At 32.7% G+C, this 19,589-nt stretch overlaps 2 protein-coding genes and 1 pseudogene across 3 annotated transcripts; 1 reads left to right on the forward strand and 2 right to left on the reverse strand.

The window, feature by feature from the left end:
* Nucleotides 1-1,846: 1,846 nt before the first annotated feature.
* On the reverse strand, nt 1,847-3,530 carry LOC148553986 (uncharacterized; annotated as a pseudogene).
* Nucleotides 3,531-4,656: 1,126 nt separating this feature from the next.
* Nucleotides 4,657-7,560, forward strand: LOC107610128 (plasma membrane fusion protein). Of its 2 annotated transcripts, XM_016312209.3 has the most exons (6): nt 4,657-4,986; nt 5,062-5,169; nt 5,271-5,401; nt 5,801-5,901; nt 6,807-6,866; nt 7,269-7,560. In XM_016312209.3, the coding sequence occupies exons 1-6, from the start codon at nt 4,785-4,787 to the stop codon at nt 7,351-7,353; spliced, it is 687 nt and encodes a 228-aa protein (XP_016167695.1). In that variant the 5' UTR covers nt 4,657-4,784; the 3' UTR covers nt 7,354-7,560. The 2 variants fall into 2 exon arrangements, with proteins under 2 accessions (XP_016167695.1, XP_088350132.1); XM_088494006.1 differs by lacking the exon at nt 7,269-7,560 and having other exon boundaries at nt 6,807-7,099.
* Nucleotides 7,561-15,969: 8,409 nt separating this feature from the next.
* LOC107608038 (Leucine carboxyl methyltransferase) lies at nt 15,970-18,077 on the reverse strand. Its single transcript, XM_016309930.3, has 2 exons — nt 17,537-18,077; nt 15,970-16,906 (listed from the first exon to the last, which is right to left on the reverse strand). Exons 1-2 carry the CDS (start codon nt 17,928-17,930, stop codon nt 16,254-16,256), a joined length of 1,047 nt encoding a protein of 348 aa, XP_016165416.1. The 5' UTR covers nt 17,931-18,077; the 3' UTR covers nt 15,970-16,253.
* Between the last annotated feature and the right edge of the window lie 1,512 nt (nt 18,078-19,589).

The following is a 19,589-nucleotide window of genomic DNA, read 5'->3' on the forward strand; positions in this document are numbered from 1 at the left end:
ATTTGTTTTCTCCCAATACTTCTCAGAGTTAACAGGCTGGAGGTAGTGTTGGTATGTCGCTAAAGCTGATCCAATCTTCAGAAGTGGATGTACATATGTTTCAGGTCTATCACCCCTTCTAGCTATGGCAGCAAGTGCATGGACGCACGGAAGACCTACATAAAGGACATACTTTTAGCAACTAAAACACAATAATTTCATAAATGAAAATTAACTGACAATGCAGTACCAATTAATTGCCAGGCATTACAGGTACATTTATTCTGAGACAGATTAACCGAAAGCTTCTTAGACCCTTGTTCGGCCTCAAATATTCTCCTCTCATCATCACCAACCCAAACTGGATGCCAATATCTAACATCCTTCATAATGTCGTCAAGCCTTTTTTGTTGAGTAGGAGCCACTTCGGATCCCATGTGGGTCTCCAATACTTGTTTGTATTTCATCATCCTCCTCATAATATAGCACTAAAGCTCCTCACACATAGTCAAAATGGGTTTGGACCGATAGTTAACTATTTTTGCATTCCAAACCTAGCACATATTGTTGATGAGGTTGTCACACTTGGGCCCGTGACTGAAGTGAGCTTTGGTCCAGCAAGCTAGGTCAAACTTTGCAAGGTAGCTCCATACATCTTCATTTATCCTTTTTAACTTCTTCATACTTGTCTGGAACTCGGCATCAGTAGTGCATTTAGCACATTCCAACACAATATTCTTAACTTTCTTGTCTTTGTATCAGTTTGTGAAGTTTTCCAGATATGTCTGACACAGTTATGATTATGTGCATGAGGCATCACCTCCTTTAACGCAGGCAACAGACCTTATTTTAGACCATCAAAGAAAACGCACACAATTAACAGCAACTCACATAAATCATTAACAACTAATAACAACTCACACAAAATATCTATCCTTTCCTAACACAGTTTTAGGGATTTTTTTATTATGTTTGTCTCATTTCTTTTTCTCATTCAAAGTATCTATCCCTTTATTTTTTTAGAAAGGAGAAAAAAATGTATGTACTATAGTTAACTTTTTTGTCCTATATGTGGAAATATGCATAAGATAAAGTCAATCATGAACAAATACACCTAAGATAACAACAATATGAAATATCATAAGACCCTGTCGTGAGACAGAATTCATATTTTATTCAAAAATTATGAGTTCGTACATACCAAGTTATTTAATCATAACATTTAAATAAATAAACTATGATATTAAGTTGTTCTTAGAATGTAAAGTGCATTTAACCAATCTTAACAAAAACCAGAAAAAGGGTTTGGCACCATTAACAGGAAAAGAAATATAATAATGATAACAATTCAAAATATGCTTTAAAGTAGTGCCGGGTTATCCACAAAACTAAAGAGCCAGAAAACGAAACAAGAAGGAAAAAAATCAATATATTAAAACTAAAATCAACTAACTGAGAAATTAGCAGTTTAAGAGTGTTAAAACTCTAACCAAGAAATCAGTAGTTTAACAGACATGTTAAATACTTATCAAAATATTAAAACTAACCCTAAATTAACTAATAGCTCATATATTTTGAGTATTATTACTAGCGTACTAAAACACATTTGGCATTGGTAATATTAAGCTAAATATAATTTTACCTTTTGTTGGTCCGAAATAAAATTTCATCCATGGATATATTGATCCCCAAGATCTTTTTGCAACAACATGAGAAACCATTTCCAACTTTCTTTAGTTTCACTATCAACAACAGCAAAAGCAATCACATAGAAGTGATTGTTCGCATCCTACTTACAGCTGATAGGAGCTGTCCTCCGAAATAGCCCTTCAAGAAGCAACCATCAAGTCCGATCAGTTTTCTACACCTAGCTTTGAACCACCTTTTTACAAGCATCTAGAGAAATGTATAGCTTATTGAACAATGGAGGGGACTGAGGCATCGGTGTCACATCTAGTATGGTGGAGCTTCCTGGGTTACTCCTAAGGATCTCACTCAAATAATCCCTCAACTTACTATACTGTGCTCTCTCATTTTCAATCACATGCTCTCTTGCTTCTTTGAGGGCTCTATACACCATCTTTCCATTAATGACAATATTGTAGTCGATTTTGATGTACTCATAAGCCTCACTTAGAGTAATATGAGGCTGAGTTCGGAGCCTCTTCTCCAACTTATTGGCTAGCCACTTCTGATCAATCATATTGCTGCCAAATTCTCTGGCACAGGTGTGTTGAGGTATATAAGTCTTGATTTGATAACTCTTCAGCTGATTATTCCATGTACAATAAATTAGTCATAGACAAAGATTAAGTTTGATAGCACCATCACCCACAACAACCACATCAGTAGTACCAGCATCCACTTCTACGGCCTCAGTAGTAACAGATTCAATAGAATCAATTGCAAAAGTCATAGCCTCTTCATTTGAAGCCTCTGCATTCTCGTTAGTAGATGCCTCCTTGGCTCCTTTTGGCTTTCTTGGCTTTTTTATCCTCTCCACCCCATGCTCACAATCACATCTAACTCTTCTTTGATCGTTTTTTATATACCTAATCTTCCTTCCCTCATAAATAACATTATCCTTCAGAGCAGTCTTGAAAGATTCAATTGTGGTAAATTCCATTTCCAATTCAAAATACACCTCTCCAAATCTGGCAGCATCATTAAATTGTGAAAAATCCATACCTCTCTTTTTCATCTTTAGAACTTTTCGATGTCAATAATGACTTTGATTCATACTCAAAGATTGGATCTTCTTCCTCCACATTTCCTGCACTTTGTTCATCATCTTCACCAGAATTTGCATCCGCTGATCTTGAAATAGTAGCTCCTCTTCCACCAAAATTTGTCCCAAATGAAGTTAAGCCAGCACCCCTTTGTGCAGTATTTTTGGGGTTCTTGGAATTAGCCTTAGCACCATAAAATTTTGGGACTCCAGCACTAGTAGGCTCAGCAAATTTTGGCCCTCTAACACCAATAGGCCCAGAAGATTTTGGATCTCCAACACTAGTTGCTCCATCAGACTTTGCATTAGCAAATTTTTTGTCACCTTCAGTTGACCTAGAACTTGGCCTAGTAGTATATTTATTATCAACGGTTGAAGCCTTCTTTTTCAAATTAACCATCTTTGAACTTTTCTTTCCCATCCCATCATCACTGGACTCTTCCTCAACATCTGCATCAATGTCAAAGTCCATGTCGAGATCCTCGGGAGGAGTAATCATTATCAGGTGATCAAAATACAAATAAAACTCCTTCAAGTCCTTGTTCTTTAGTTTATTCTCACGCAGCTGATTAATTTTCAAGTCTCCTTTTATAGGATGCAGCCCACTCTCTAAGTCAGGTGCCATAGGATCAAACCAGTACATAGTCTTGTAATCCAAATAACCCAAACCTTTGAACAGAGTTTGCAGATCAAAGAAGCATATCATGTCAATATCCATCTTATTGAATTTGTCAACTCTTCCATTAATATATCGAATAACTCCATTGTTATTTCTCACAAAATGTCCACCATGGTGAAAAACAGGAATCCCAAATTCCTCCATTTACCTGTATGAATAAATACTTATCATCAAGAAACACAATCATATAAACCAAGCTCTACTGTGACAATTTTTTTAAAAAAAACAAATAAAAAAATATTCATTCAGCACATTTAGTAACTGTCAAGGAACATGCATACAAAATCAAAGAGACTTTGAAGACATAGCATTGTGCTCTGTAATGCAACATACACCGCAAAACAATATATCATTCTAACAACTATAAACATATTCGAACACGGTCTCACCTTCTTCAATGTGCGTCTTCAATGGTGATCAAATCCACTTCAGTGCCTCTTCCTTGCGAATTAGTGCTGATGCATCCAGGAGAGACGTCTGGGTAACAGAATGCTAACGTCGATGGATGAAATTGACAACATCTGTCACGATCATGATGTTGGAGATGAGGTGGGTGGTGATGAGGCAATAACGAGGTAAGACTCTCTGTAAAAACTGAAGAATGTTTGGTGTTTGAGATCTTTTTGCAGTGAAAAGGGTTGAAAGGAAGGAGAAGAAATGTGATTTTTACTCTCTCCTTACAATGCTACGTTTTTACGTACTCAAATTAAAACGGCCTTGTTTTGCTTATTATGATGGGACCAATTTGTCCGTCACGGACACCTGTGTATGTTATTGGCCACGTTGGATACTAAACGTGCCAACTCAGCAGTTTCCATTGATGAGTCACGTCAAAAATTGGATTGGAGACTGATTTGATTGATGGAGACAAACGTTAAGAATTAAAATATCCGCTTTTAAAATCTTTAAAGACTAATTTGGATAATTACTCTTAAAAATTATTAAAATAGAAAACGTCGTTGCTGTTTTATTTTTTTTTTTTTAAATAAAAAATGGCATCGCCGTTTTGTTATGTTAACAAATTCAAAAAAATTAAAGTTGGGGCACTTTCATAGTTTAGTATAGTAGTATAGTACACATAATGAGTCATTTTACAGGATAACACTTATTTGAATTCAATATTAAAAAAAAATTTAAAAACGTTTAGATGCCTAATTTTATTTAACTACAAGAGGAATAAAATAAAATAAAATAAAAGAAAAAGAAAAAAAAAATCAAACTTGTAAAATTAACTTTTTAATCAGGACACCTTATCTCATAATCTCATAAATACTTTTTCTATTAAATCTGAAATTATTTTTATGCATGCATTAAAATTAAGTCTTAAGTTAACCGAAAAAATAGAAAACTCAAGGTAAGGTAGCTGAGCTAAAAAAGCAGAGGGGAGTAAACAAAACAATGGCGGTGGCGGCAGCGGCAGCAACTACACTTTCAGCTCTCTCTATTTCCACCGTTAGCGCGGGCTTTTCATTCCATCCAAAACCCATTCATTCAAAAACCAACTCCTTACCCACCCGAAGGGGCGCCGTTTTACTCTCCTTCCTTGCTCACACCTCCTTCCTCTCTTTAACTCCAGCCTCCGCCATTGAATTCGGCATCTGTATGTATGCATTAATTATTATGCAACTACTCTTCGAAGCTTGAAAAACCCTAATTCCTTATCCTCTGTGCACAGCAGGACCTAAGGATTGGCTCAAAGACCAAAAGAAGAAGGCCTACAAGTTCCTATTAGCCCCCGTCGACGCCTCGCGCGAATCCCTTCGTTCTGCATATCTCTTGCTCAGTGCGTATAGTTCTCTCTCTAACTACGTTCCTCCGCACATTTCTTTTTATGCAGATTTTGTTCGGTTATTTTTCTTTTCTTTTCTTTTATTGTTTTTTCAGTGGAGCCCGAAGCTGTGTATTCCGAAGAGGATTTGCAGAAATTTCAGGAGCTCTTCAGATCCGCCGCTAGGGATTGCGTTCCGCAGGAGAGGAATTCCTTTGTCAACTTCCAAGCCAACACCGGTGTAGAGGTTCGTTCCTCCTCTTTACTGTATCGCAATACATAATTTGGACGTTTTTGAAAGTGACGAGCAGCGATTTGATTGAGAAAATAGTTAAAGGAAAATAATGCTCCTAAACTGTAGATGGTTATTGAGTATCAAATGCTTTGAAGTGGTGAAACTGTAGATTCATCCTTATCTGAAGTTGGATATTTAATATTTCGGGTGATTGTATGGAATCAATTATCAAATGATACCGATAAGTTACTTGTTTAACACGATTCATTTATGGTGATGTCATTTTGTTTGGTTAGGGTGGATGCTTTGTTCCTATCAATTTCGTTTTTCCCAAAAGGCATTGATACCTCAAGGGCAAAGGAACTTTAAAACAGTTACAGAATTCAACTTCACTGTCTTTTTCATGCACAGGTGTGCACGTTTCGGTTGATTGTGAAGAATGCAGCCTCTTTGCTTGGAAATAAGGATCCTGTAAAGTTGAAAGCTGAAGACTTGCTAGATAATCTTATAAGGTATCCCCCTTTATAATATCCAGGCATTGTGATGTTTCTGTGCCAGCTAGTGTTCCTCGAATACTTTTCTTTACATATATTGATGCTAAAACATTTGAGAAGCTTCTGCTTTTATTATTTATTTATTTTTTTTTGGAAAGGAACAACTTGAAGTGCAGTGGAGTGGCAACATGGCTTCTTTGTTATAAAAGTTTATCCGGCACATGTTGTTTTGCATTATCTGATTCTTTTGTGGATGACATTTTATTCCCAGCATTTTAGCTTCTATTTATTTCTCAGAAACTCTTAACGAGGTCCTTGTTCTCTTTCCAACTTCATTATTTTTATCAATACAATGCAGGTCAAATATTATTATATTTTTGGTTTAGATGAATGTCATGGTTTCGTAGGAATTAGTATTTACAGATATGAGTAAGCTATTTTAAATGGTTTTGCGGTAATTTTGGTAGAACTGTATCCCTGTTAGAAATTTGCAATTTAAATTAAAACATTGTTCACTATTTCTTACTTTTACCAAACTATTTTCAGCTGGCCCATATAAGTGGTTGCCATGTGACAATGGATTTAAAATTCCCATTCCAGTTAGAATATTATGAACTATGAAGGGATTTTCCTTGTCTTGTGGACTTGTAAACTTCAGAGCATCTATTCTACCCTGTAGACACTTTAGGTTGTCCGCTAAAACAATACCTAGTTTTTCATTCTTCCATTTTCTTACACGCTATCTTCTACCAGTGTAATAGTTAATGCATTATCTGCACTCTTCCCCCTCCCCCTTTTTTCTCTTCTTCTTCTTCTGTCTTTACTTTCCCTTTTCTTCGTTTGACCCAAAATGCAAGCTGATTATTTTATTGTTAACATCCGATGATAAATGCATTTTTCCTTTATTGCTTCATATTATGCAGATCTTTCACCTCTGTCACTGGGCTGGCAAGCAAAGCTAATATTCAACTCTCATCAGATAGGTTTGCCTTTAATAATATGTCATCATCATGGAGAAGACATATTTTCCCCCCTTTTTGTGTTTTAAATAAAATAATAATAATAGCTGATGTTCTGTAGCAGCTAATGGACTTGTAACTTTAGTGTCTCCAAAAATCAGGGGACTGGTAAATCGTGTTCGAAAAATGTTAAATAAAAGCAATAGTCAAGCTGTTAGAATTTCAGCAGATCGAATTCATTAGCGGACCTTTCTCAAGATTTATTGTTCTATTTTTAACAAAATAGATCAGATACATTTGCACTTTGGATTGAATGGGTACTTCGTCTACAGTTTTGGTGTCTTGTTTTTCATAATGATGATGATTATATGTTCGTTATGTCCTTGAACTGATTGATCGCCATTTTTTTTACTCTTATTGTTACAGAAGAAAGATGGCTGACGCTGTATCGGAAACCATATCTTCTCTTGACAAATTTGAGCAGGGGATCAGGGATTGCCTTGAAATCTAACTTTAAAAGGCAGCCTGAACTCCATTTTGAAGTGGAAAGTGGATTATTCAGAAATCATGGAAGTATGGCTGCTGCCTATATCTTTTAAATCCAAAGTTTTGTTATGTCTTTTCCTTGATTTTTCTGTTTTGATTAGGAGGATTTCTTCTCCACCCTTCTCTTCTGTAATCTTTTCTTCAACTTAATGAATTTCTGATTGTATAAAAATTGTTATCTACTTTCTTCGATTTCGAAAAAAAAAAAAAAGCGAGAACTTGCTTTACTTAATAGTCATTAATTATTCATTAGTTACAACAATTAATGAATGCTAAATAAGATAAGTTTTGGCTGCTTTTGGCTAAATTTTTTTGTTACCAAACATTTTTTATTTAAATTAATATTAACGCTACTGTGATAACGAGAAAGGTTGGCACTATTTATCTATAACAATATATAATGGCAATACATGAGTTTGATGTCCAAGATTTCTTTTCAATATTACCCTTTCTATTAATTTCTCCATTACGTGGCCATTTTGACATCACTTTTATCTGTTATCTTTCACCTCTCATCCGTTTATTTCTTCTCATCTCTTATTAATATTATTGGATGCAGATAAAAATTTTTTATTTAATTTACTTTTAATCCAATTTATCTTTATTTTAAAGATATCATAAACAGAAATAGACTCATGCCCATAATTATTACCGTTCAATATTTTAGTTGAGGTATTCCATCTAAATTAATTATTATAAATTATAAATAATAATTTTTTCGTTTTGATCTATATTTTGATTATTACAATTTTATTTTTTTTATTCTTAATAGCTATGATTTATATAAGAAATTATTTTATTTTTGGTAAAATTTAAAAATAATATATATCAATATATAATGGGGATACACATGTTTAGTATCTAATTCTTTCTTCCTCTTTTGCTCTTATTTTTTTTTTATTAAAAAATTTATTTATTCACATAGAATTTAAAAATTGAACCACTTTTAATAGAGAAAACTGACACTACGTACTTAGGAATACCAATATATAATGGGATACACAGGTTTAGTATCCAATTCTTTCTTTCTCTTTTGTTCTTGTTTCTTTTTTATTAAAAATTGAATTTACTCACGATAGAATTTAAAAATTGAACCACTTCTAATAGAGAAAACTGACACTACGTACTCAGGATACATAATATTTTGAAATTAAATTTATTAATTATATTTTTATCTTTAATTTTTCATGATATTTTTTAAAACTTATTAAAATATAAATAATTAATATAAATAACGTTATACTATAATCATAATATAATAATATAAATAAAATTACGTCAACAAAATATTAATTATTTATTATTTTTTATAAGTATTTTTTATACATAATAGCCCATAATACAATAGTATATAAGTGATCAATATATCATCATAGTACAATAATTGAAAGTATATAAAATATATTTATTTTATTAATAGTTATTTCAATGGGATAATAGTATTTAAAGTATAAAGAAAAATAAATCATTATTAACTAAACTCATTGGAATAATTAAATCTACAACATATGGTTTATATATTTTTTATGTCCAATATTTATTTTTTTAAAAAATTACATATAAAAGTGTACTCATTAATCAAATTTATACCAATACAATATATAATGGACTATACCAATATATAATAGACTATACCAATGTATAATAAGAATAAGAAAATTTGGTATCCAATTTTTTCTTATTATTTTATCACTGTTTATTTTTTTGGTTAAACATTGTATTCAATATAACAAAATGTCGTCCTCCATATTTTTTATTTTTTTATTAACGAAAGAATTTATCCCACGATAGAGTATCAAACTGATTCACCATCAACCCACGACATATTTTAAAATTGGAAAAAAATTGCTACTACTACTACGTACTCATCTTAAAAACTAACTCACTTTTAATAAAAAACTGTTCCACAGTCATACTTAGGCTTGGTTTGGTAAAGCTTTTTGAAGAGGTGCTTGTGCTTTTTAAAAGCTCAAGCTCCTTATTTTGTGTTTGGTAAATAAAAAAGATCATGTACTTATGTTTGTAGCTTTTAAAAAATCGGAGTACTTTTGAAAGCACTTAGGATAGAGCTTTTCAAAGTTGGCTTGTGCTTTTCAAAATTTAAAAGTCTAATATAACCTCATATGTTAACTAATTTTTAAATTTAATGTTTGCGTTTATGTCTATTATAGTATTTTTAAATTTTAAAAGCTATTTTACCAAACACAATTGATGTTGCTTTTAATAAACACAATTAATCTATATTTCTTTATTATAATACAAATAATTTTTTCTATACTTCTATTATATTTTTTTATAGTGTTTTTTTTAAAGTTTGAATCTCGTCCATTAATAATATGCATTTTTTTATATTTTTTTATAGTGTTTTTTTATAGTATTTTTTTTTTTTGATGAAGTAGAAGGAAATACAAATAATCTATATCAACAAGAATATCTTAACTCGATCTCCACAGGTGAATTGACACCTCATATGTTGAAGGTAAAAAAAGGTGCTCCTCTGATGTTACTGAGAAACATAGATCCTCAGGTTTATGCAATGGCACAAGGCTACTGTGTCGAGGAACTTTTCAAAACATGTTAGACGTGGAAATTTTAACAGGCCATCACTCTGGAAAAAGAGCTTTTCTGCCTCGGATAAAACACAAAACAAATGAGAACTCAGGATTACCCTTTGTGCTTATTAGAAAGCAATTTCCTGTAAGGTTGAGTTTTGACTTAACGATAAATAAATCACAAGGGCAAACTATCCCTAAGGTAGGGATCTATCTCCTTAAACATGTGTTCAGCCATAGTCAATTATACGTTGCTCTATCTCGAAGAGTTTCTCAATCAACCACAACAATCTTAGTCAAAGAAGGAACAGTAGATGGAAAAAGGGGACAATTCACAAAAAATATGGTGTTCAAAGAAATTTCGTTACCTGCACCTCAGGTAATTTATGTGCTTGGCAAATACGTGAGCCTTTTTACAAGTATAATCCGTATATTATGTAATTTTATCATTACAATATCAACATTGGAATAGATAGTTTTGTTCACTAATTTTAACAACTAATGACTAATATTTTTAACAAATAAATTGATATCAAGAAAGCTCATCAGCATATTAAAAGAGATAAGCGAAAGGAACTGAAACCTCTACTTTACCCAACAGGTATGTACCAACTACGATTCACATATAAATTATAAAAATTATATCATACATCCTTAAAATATATCATTATTGGTTTTTTAAGAAATTATAGTTTGCAATGTTTATATTTACTTTGAAAAGAATTCAAAATTTGATTCTTTAAATGTTGCTATCAATTTTATAATTTTAGCAATAAAATTATAAAAATTAAAATTTTAAAACCAATAAAAGGTAGAGGTATGTCTTATTTGGGATGTATCACTAAATTGTGATATATATGCAATAAATTACAGGAAACAGGATTCCAATCGTTATGGAGTACATGAAAGGATGAACAATCAATTGCATCAATGAGACCAATCGACAATAAATTAAGGATTACAGCATTAATAACAGTGACAACTGCATTGATGATACATATTTTTGTTTGTGTTATTGATCAAACGTGAAATTGACTCAGGTTCATCCAATCAAAATTTATTCTATTGGTTGGAGAAGTACAGTTAAAGCAGACAAAACTCAATTATGGAAGATGGTAAAAGGAGAAATATTGGATCAAAAGAATAAAAGGTAATGCAATAAACTTTTATTACATAATAAATATTTCTGTCTATTTCGTCCTATATACCAATTATGTTAAAACTTTAACTCTATTTTTTCAGCCTTAAACTTAGAAGAACACAACTAACTCATTTCAATACAAAACAATATCATTGCAAGTAATTGTTATTAAAAAAAATTCCTAACAAAAAAGATGTAATATCATTTAATTTATATTTTGTCAATGATAAACAAGGATTAATGTCATTTCTTTTGTCCTTTCAGAAAGTTCAATGCAAAACAAGATATCACAATTCTACAAGTTTTAATTGAATTCTTCTCTATAATAAGCAATCAATTTAATTGAATAAACCTGATGCGTTTATATGGTTATTTTTATTGTAAACAAAATCTGACAGTTTTTCACATAGTTATCAGAACCGAACCAGTAATCAATCCGGTCATATGATCGGGTCACTGGGTTACTGGTTCAACCGGTAGATCACTAATTCACCCGGTTAACCCGGTCATAATTAAAAAATATAAAATTATATAAATAAAATTAAAATAATGTTCTAAAACTTAAAATGTAAGTCTTTACAAACATTAATAATCTAATATCAAGTCTTAAACATAACTAATAATCTAAAAAAAAGATAATAAACTAGTTTTTAGTACAAAATATGTTCTCAATTTAAATCAAGAGCAAGTGAAAGATAACACAATCATTAAATTAAGTCCAAGGGTGAGCTTAAAGTCGGCATCAACATTTTCATAGGACAAATTTGGAGCTTGATCAACATTTTACTCATTTTGATTTGCATCCATACCTTCTATAGCATTATTATAAACTCTTTTAGTGGCAAGATCATGGGAAAGAGTTGCTAATGATGCTTGTTCTTGAGATGGTGGTGTTTCTGATAGTGTTTGAGATGAAGACATTTTTAAAATTCTAGCAAAAAAAAAAACAAAAATATTTTCAGCAACAATAGATTTACTTAAGTCAGTTTTTAAATAACACATCAACCACCACCATTCCCCCAAAGTTCACTGACTTTGTAATTCAACAAAGTTAACAAACAGCAACTCTAAAAAAATCTAGCAACAAACAACAACAGCTCTAAAAGACACAGCAACTCTAAAACACGGCAACCAGCAACAAACAACAACACCAAAAATCTAAATGCAACATCAACAGCCACCAAATTCAAGTTCAACAATAATTCTAACTAAAGTAATAACCATCAGATTTAATAACAACTCTAAAAAATCAAATACAATAGTAATAACTATCAGATTCAATAATAATACTAACTAAAATATGCTCAGCTTCAACAACTCTAAAATTTAATTACAACAGTCAACAATAACCACCAGGTTCGGTATTCAACAATTCTAGATTTCTGGTGAAAGACCAGGGTCAAAAACTTGAAGGGAGCTCACCTGGATAACTGGTTCCCAGACCACGACCAAGAAGACGACCACCACCACCTGACTGACCCGAGGGAGCAGATGCAGAGATGTTGCTTGATTTCTATCTTTTGTGAGCTTTCTGCCGCCAACGAAATGAACGCAGGGCAGGATTACGGGACCACGACGACGACGACGAGGTGAGGAGACGAGGTGAGGCCGTGACCGTGAGAGACCGAGAGTGACGAGGTGAACGGAGAGGCGATGAAGTAACGAGGTGAGGGGAGAGACGTTGGAGTGACGAGGTGAGGGCGACTGGGCGAGGGTGAGCGACTGCCGAGTGCCGACAACGAAGGAGCAGAGAGATCGGAGACGAGCGCTGGAGGGTTCCACACTTCCACTGGAATCAGATTGATTTGATTTCTCATATTAGGGGAAATGGGGAGGGGGGAATAGCCATTAGGGTTCGTCGAAAGGGGAGGGGGGATCTAAAGCCAAACGACGCTGTTTCTATTTTTTTTTAAAAAAAAAAAAAAAAAGCACGACCCGGACCGGGTTGAATTAACCGGCCAGGTCACCGGTTTTAACGTAAACCCATTGGGTCAAACTGGGTTTTACCGGGTTCCATGCATAATCGGTTCGACGAGTGGCTCGACCCAGTCAGGTGACCGGGTTTCTGGTCGAACCGGCCGGATCAAGCCGGGTTTGATAATTATGATTTTTCTTTTTCAAGATGCAAGAAGTTATTGACAATGAGATGTATGATAAATTACGAAAGATTTTTTCTAGGTACACAATCTTTGTATACTCCTAATTTTTTTCATTAATACTCTTATAGTTTGATATTTAAAAACGAACAAAATAAGCATATTCATTTCTTCTATCCTTTCACTATTTGTAGGAAAATGAAGGCCTCTTCAAATTCAGAATCATATTTTGGCCTACCACTTAAAAAAGAAGAAGACAAACATGAATATCCATGATAATTAGGCAAAATTAATCTTTTGTAAATAATTATCATGCATTTGGGTTTATAGATATACTCTTTTTAAATTAGGATAACATTTTTGTCGTTATTTCTTGAACTATACATTTTTCTGATAATATATACATATATTTTTATTGTGTGCTTTTATAATTTAGCATTTTAAAGGTTTTCTATAGTAATTTTACTCTCAACAAAATTTCATATAAATAAGGCTACGTTAATTTTAAAATGATGAAAAAAATACTTATCTGACAAATTTAAAGGGTAAATGATATATTAACACCAACACTAAAATATGATATAAATAAGATCACGCCAATATTAAAATTAAAAAAGATAATCTAATAAATTTGAAAAACGAATAATATATTTTAAAAATAAAATTAATTTTTTCAAAATAATAGAAAAACACCTAAAACGTGCCTGTTGAGCCGCTAATAATTAATAATAAGGATGAGTACTATTTTGGTTTTTAGGTTTTGAGGTCAAAATTAAAATCGTTCCTAATTTTTTTTTATTTAAAATGGTTGTTAAAATTGTTTTTAAAATCATCTTTTTGGTCATTTTTCTCTTAACTCAGTAATTCTACCCTCTCATCTCTCTGACCCAATCCAATCTTCATCTCCGTCAACCTAATCAGTCTAACCATATTTTTCTTCTAAAACACGCACATTCAGATGAAAAAAAGAAAGAGAAGCAAACAGAAAAGGGAGTAGGAGTAATAGAGGGAGTGCCACTGTTGCCGCTCTCAAGAGGAAGAGAGGAAGAGAAGAGAGCGTCAGCGGGGTTGAGTGCCACCGTTGTTGTCGACGCAGCAAACAGAGAGGGAGTAGGAGCAACAGCGATGGCAGTTTCAGATCTCCTTTTCTTCCCTTTTTTTTTTGGGCGGCAGTTTTGAAGAGGAGTAGCGCCTGCAGTTTCGACGGTGGTGGCAGTGGAGCTAGAGTAAGAGAAATAGATCTCAGACCTCCTTTTCTTTCCTTTTTCGGCGAGCTCTCTCTCTCTCTCCCACGTTCTCCCTCTCTTCTCAATCTCTCTTTCCGGTGACTCAACCAGCGGCAATGGCAGCGAATTTTCTCACCGTCAATGCCCAACTCTCCCTTTTCTCGTTCTTCTTTCTTCTTTTTCTTTCTCACTGAACTCACTGCATCTCTCTTGTCTCTCTTTGTCCTAAAAATATGAATGATTGTGATACTGTTGTTGAATTTGAAGGATTAGATGCAATGGATGATGTTGGTGTTTTTGAATTTGAATGATGTGTCGTTGATGATGGATTCTTGAATTTGAATACTTTGTTGATAATGGATGAAATGGATGGTTGCAGTAAGGAAAATGGCGGGTAATTGGTGGGAGTAAGGGAACGGTGGTGGTGGTGGTGTTGTTGGATGGTAGTTGGAATCAGAATAAACATAAAGATAAGGGTATTTTTGTTTAAAAACTTTTAAAAGTATTTTAATTTGAAATGCAACGATGAATACTATTTTAAATAGAAAAAAAAATGATTTTAATCCCAAATCTTTTTGGACCAAATCAGGAACTTTTTAATTTTAATATGGAGAGAGGGTTGGTGTATAACAGAATTATGAAGGTATATGGTGTTTTACCAAGGTATGAAAACTGCACAAGACAAATTGGACCGTCCAATTTGGAGGTACTGAAAATCCTGGGTTCGATTTGTGTACTGACAGAAAATTCTGGGTTCGATTTCAGTATCTACGAAATTTTACTCCACTCCCTCTCTCTCTCTAATGAAATTGGACCGATTTCTTTCCACTAAAATAAAAAATTGAATGCCGTCACAACTGTATATATCTTTTGGGAAAGTATGAGGAGCCAATGAAATATTTATACAATGTGTACAATGGAGGTTTAGGGAGTATTAGAGATATAATCATTAGTATTACCTTTTCCCATCAGCTGAAGTTTTTAGGATGGGTGGTATCATGACATGGTATTAGAGCGCTAGATCCGAAAGGTGTTTATTATCGCTAGTACTCGAATGGTTATTCTAGATAGTATGGGAATGTTTATTTTGTAATTCAATAGCCTATTGTACATATTGTACAAATAGTCCATTCTCTCCCTAGCGGAATCCATATCTTTTTAATACTCCATAACTCAGCATAACTCACATGTCAACTTCATATAAAAAGAATTAGCCCCAAATCAGATCTAATTCCTTAATAATACTTTGGTAACGAATTGAGCTATCAAGTCTCATTTCTATTTCGTAGTTTTATTAATAAATAGATAATAATGTCATTCTTGCCGCCCAAACAGCCAAACTACTAGCCAGCTCACTATCCAAACTAGAGTTTGGGCATTATTTGTTTCTAAGACTTTCCTTTGTTCCCCATGTAATCTATTTGTCAGGCAAAAATATGTACAATAAGCACTCTATCAATATATATGGCTATGTTTTTATAATGCATTTGGTTTATTGCATCGTTTTTAAGAGAATGCATATGCTTTTTAAAATGTTTTACTCTTGATATAGTGTCCTCCAACAGATTTAGAAGTTCTTCAATAAGTCTATTCTTTAATAATTTAAGTTAGAGATGCCCTTGAATTTGATTATCAAATGACAAATGTATTAAAAAAAGCTTGAAAATAATTACTTTAAGGTTACTTGCCTTGTAGCAATATTACGACTGAACGAGTGAGATTACACGGGAGAACACCTATTAGAAGAATTTGCCATTAAAATGTGACATGTACTCCTCATGTGCTATATACTATACTATAAACAATGGGCCAGCATCAAGAAAAATAGAGGACATGATTTATATAATTAATCATGGGACACTCGTTGGAACATTAGGAGCAACATCTTGTTTAGGTGAACCAGAAGCTTCAACCAAGTACAAGCGACAGCATGGCGTTCCATCATCTGGATGGGTTTCTATTGACCTAGGCAACTTGCGAAGCTTGTTGAAAAGATTCAAAGGATCATTCAATAGTCCAAAATGGGCATCTGGGTCTCCAATTTGAGAAAGCTTTACATGAGTGAACCCAATGGAGGGCAAGAGTTGGTCTGGCCAGTCGCTATAAAACTGGAATGCGGAGTTAGACAATGTAGTTGATGGCTTATTCATGAAGTCTGCTAAAAGGACCGTGTGAGTTACACAACATTTGTTGGCCAAAATCCTTAACACTTGCATGGCCTGTGAATGGGTGAGGTAATACAGTAGACCTTCTAGAACCCATATCGTGTTCTTGTGTGGCAAAAAACCTGCAGTTCGAAGCTTCTCCAGCCAGTCATTTTCTCTTATGTCAGCAGCTACCCTTGTTAAGGATTTAGCCATTGACCGTACGTGTTCAAATTCATTTGTCGATTCCTTAGCTGCTTCTAAAATAGTGGCTTTTACTTGTAATACTCCTGGAAAATCAACCTCAAATACATCGCTGTCCTGTAAACAATTTAAACGGTATGCCCTTGTGTCCATTCCTACATAAGAGATTACAAGCTCATCTCAGCTATACTTTTAATTTGTCTGTTTTTGAAATTATACTTTTTAATCTATTTTCATTTTTAAGGGGGGCACAAAAGTTTAGGATATGTATTCCCTTGGCTAGTACGTAGTTATAGGAATGAGACTTAAATCAGTTAATATAGATATAGTTCTAATTGTTTCAACAGAATTTGGTTATTTAAAAAATAGGTCAGAGTTCAGTCTCCAGTCTTTAGGTGGCTATAAAAAAAACTTTATGCTTTGAGTACTAGTAAGTAAGAGTACGTACTCTCTTCAATACAACAAAAAATCTTTTTCGATCTTTCTGTTTTCTTTTCTTTGTTTTTTATTGCATAAATGTATATCTTAGTTTTATAATAGCTTTCTCAAGATTTGAGAGATTGTGCTTTAAATATCTTATAAAATGATATTTACTGCATGTTTAATTTATTCTTAAATATAATATCATTTACTAATTCATAAAGTAAAACTGATTAGCAAGTAATATCACTAGCTAAGATAAAGAGTGACACAATCAAATATATTTTAGACATAAAAATATCACTAGTTAAGATAATCTATTTAAAATGATGATGAAAATATCTAAATATGGGTTCAAGATAAACCTGCACCAAGGAGAACAACTTGTGATTCTCTGCCATTTGGTGAATTAAGGGCATCTTCCAATCTAGAATCAAACCAAAGAGTTCTAACAGCTAGAATAACTCCAGAAATTTCACGTGCATTGTTGAGTCTGTCTTTCTTCATCTTTTCATGAAGACTTCTCAAATAAGACTCCCCTGCCAGCAAATAAGCCAGTGGATCATGGATGACATGCTTCCACAGAGCCCTTCCTGCTGCTGTTTGACAAGCTGACCTTTGAAGGAAATTCCATTCTCTCTCAATGGTGGCGTGCACTTGCCGAACAGCTTCACTCTGTAACAACAAGTTTGGAAGTTTTAGCTCTTGCCATTCTGTATCATCATCATGCAAGTCATTGTTAGTAACTTCGTGTGACATGATCGTGTGTGTTTGTGTGTAGTACAAAAAATGAAAAAAAATGTATTAAGAGAGATTTTTTAAGAGGATAATGCAGGTTATTTATATAAAAGATTTTGGGCAAGAGATAAGGAAAAGAGAACCACACAGAACCAACGCTTGAGGGATACTTGAATCGTATCTAGCTTCGTGACCTTAATGAAAAGCGAGGTAACAATTCGGTCCACGACTACCACAATTGCAATTGCATAATCCTGACCCCTTCAATTTCCCTATCTTCGTTGTCTTTTTTTTCTAAGTTCTAATAAAGTGACATTCTGTGGTTCCCACTGCAAATGACTATCATATTCTTTAGTTGTGAATTAGTTAAAGTAACAGTTTTAAATTAATGCTTCGCTGTAGGTACTCCATTATTTTTTTTTTTCTTTTCGTCTTCCTTTTCAATCTCTCTTATAGGTGGATTTGCTCTTCACCGTAATATTTTTTGTATTTTAGAGTATATGTTGTTGCTAAATATTTAATAAACTATTTGAAAATGGATTCCTATAAAATTTGAGACTCTATATTATCAAAAAAAATGTAAAGATTCTAAAAATATTAATATTCTAGTGATTTTAACCGTTAATTTTAATTAATATACTCTCAACATATTATTAACTATTAGATCTAGACAATTTCTAAATTGAAATGACTTTGACATTTGTTTTAACAATATATGTATTTTAATACTTTTTTAAAATTTATATACTAATCCTCAAATACTAGTACTACCTAATAATCTATCTATTCTATTATATAAAAATCGGATTTCTGCACTTAATGATGGAATGATAGAACTGACATGGCATGCTCTGAAGAGTATTTTCCGATTTAATTATTTTAACTCATTCAATACAATTTATTACCATGACTTAATTATATCAGCTAATTGATTTGATTAGATATTTAAATATCAATATAATTTATTATAATATATATTACTTGATTAATTTTACTACATTAATTGTAATTTGTTATATTAGTTAATTATTGTATTCATTTATAAAGTTTCAAATAAAATAAATAATTTGTTGTTTATTCTAATTGAATTCATTAAATTTAATTATACATTATGTACGAATTAATAATAATTTATAAATCACTCTAATTTATAATATTTAATAAAATAATTTGTAAATTACTTTATATTATATATGTATTAACGAAATATTATATATGTCTTAATGTGTTAATTAAATATTATATACGCACTGAAAAATAAATATAAAGATGATTTATATGATATTGATAATATTATATTAGTACGGTGATTTTTTTTTTGTTTTGATATCATGTAGTATTTTTTTTTTTGAAACAAAGGAAGCTCAACACATTAAAGTGGAGCAAATAAAAGAAAAAAGAAGACACATAACTAGCTACCAACAAATAAACCAACCCCTACTATCCCCAGTACTCTCATCCTCCCCCAGGATCACCACCACTCCATTCCGTGTAGCTCATCAACGTCCTTATGTGTATGACCTCCAGGCTTGCTCTTGCATTCTTGAAGATTCGTGCATTCCGTTCCAACCAGATGTTCCAAATCACTGCAAAGAACACTGACATCCACATCTTCTTCCCCTGTTGTCTATTATGCATTCCATGCCAACTCTCAAACATTTCTTTAACAGTTCCGGGAAT

The sequence above is a fragment of the Arachis ipaensis genome, chromosome B7 (assembly GCF_059453495.1).
Source record: "Arachis ipaensis isolate K30076 ecotype BB chromosome B7, ASM5945349v1, whole genome shotgun sequence".
Lineage (NCBI taxonomy): Eukaryota > Viridiplantae > Streptophyta > Magnoliopsida > Fabales > Fabaceae > Arachis > Arachis ipaensis.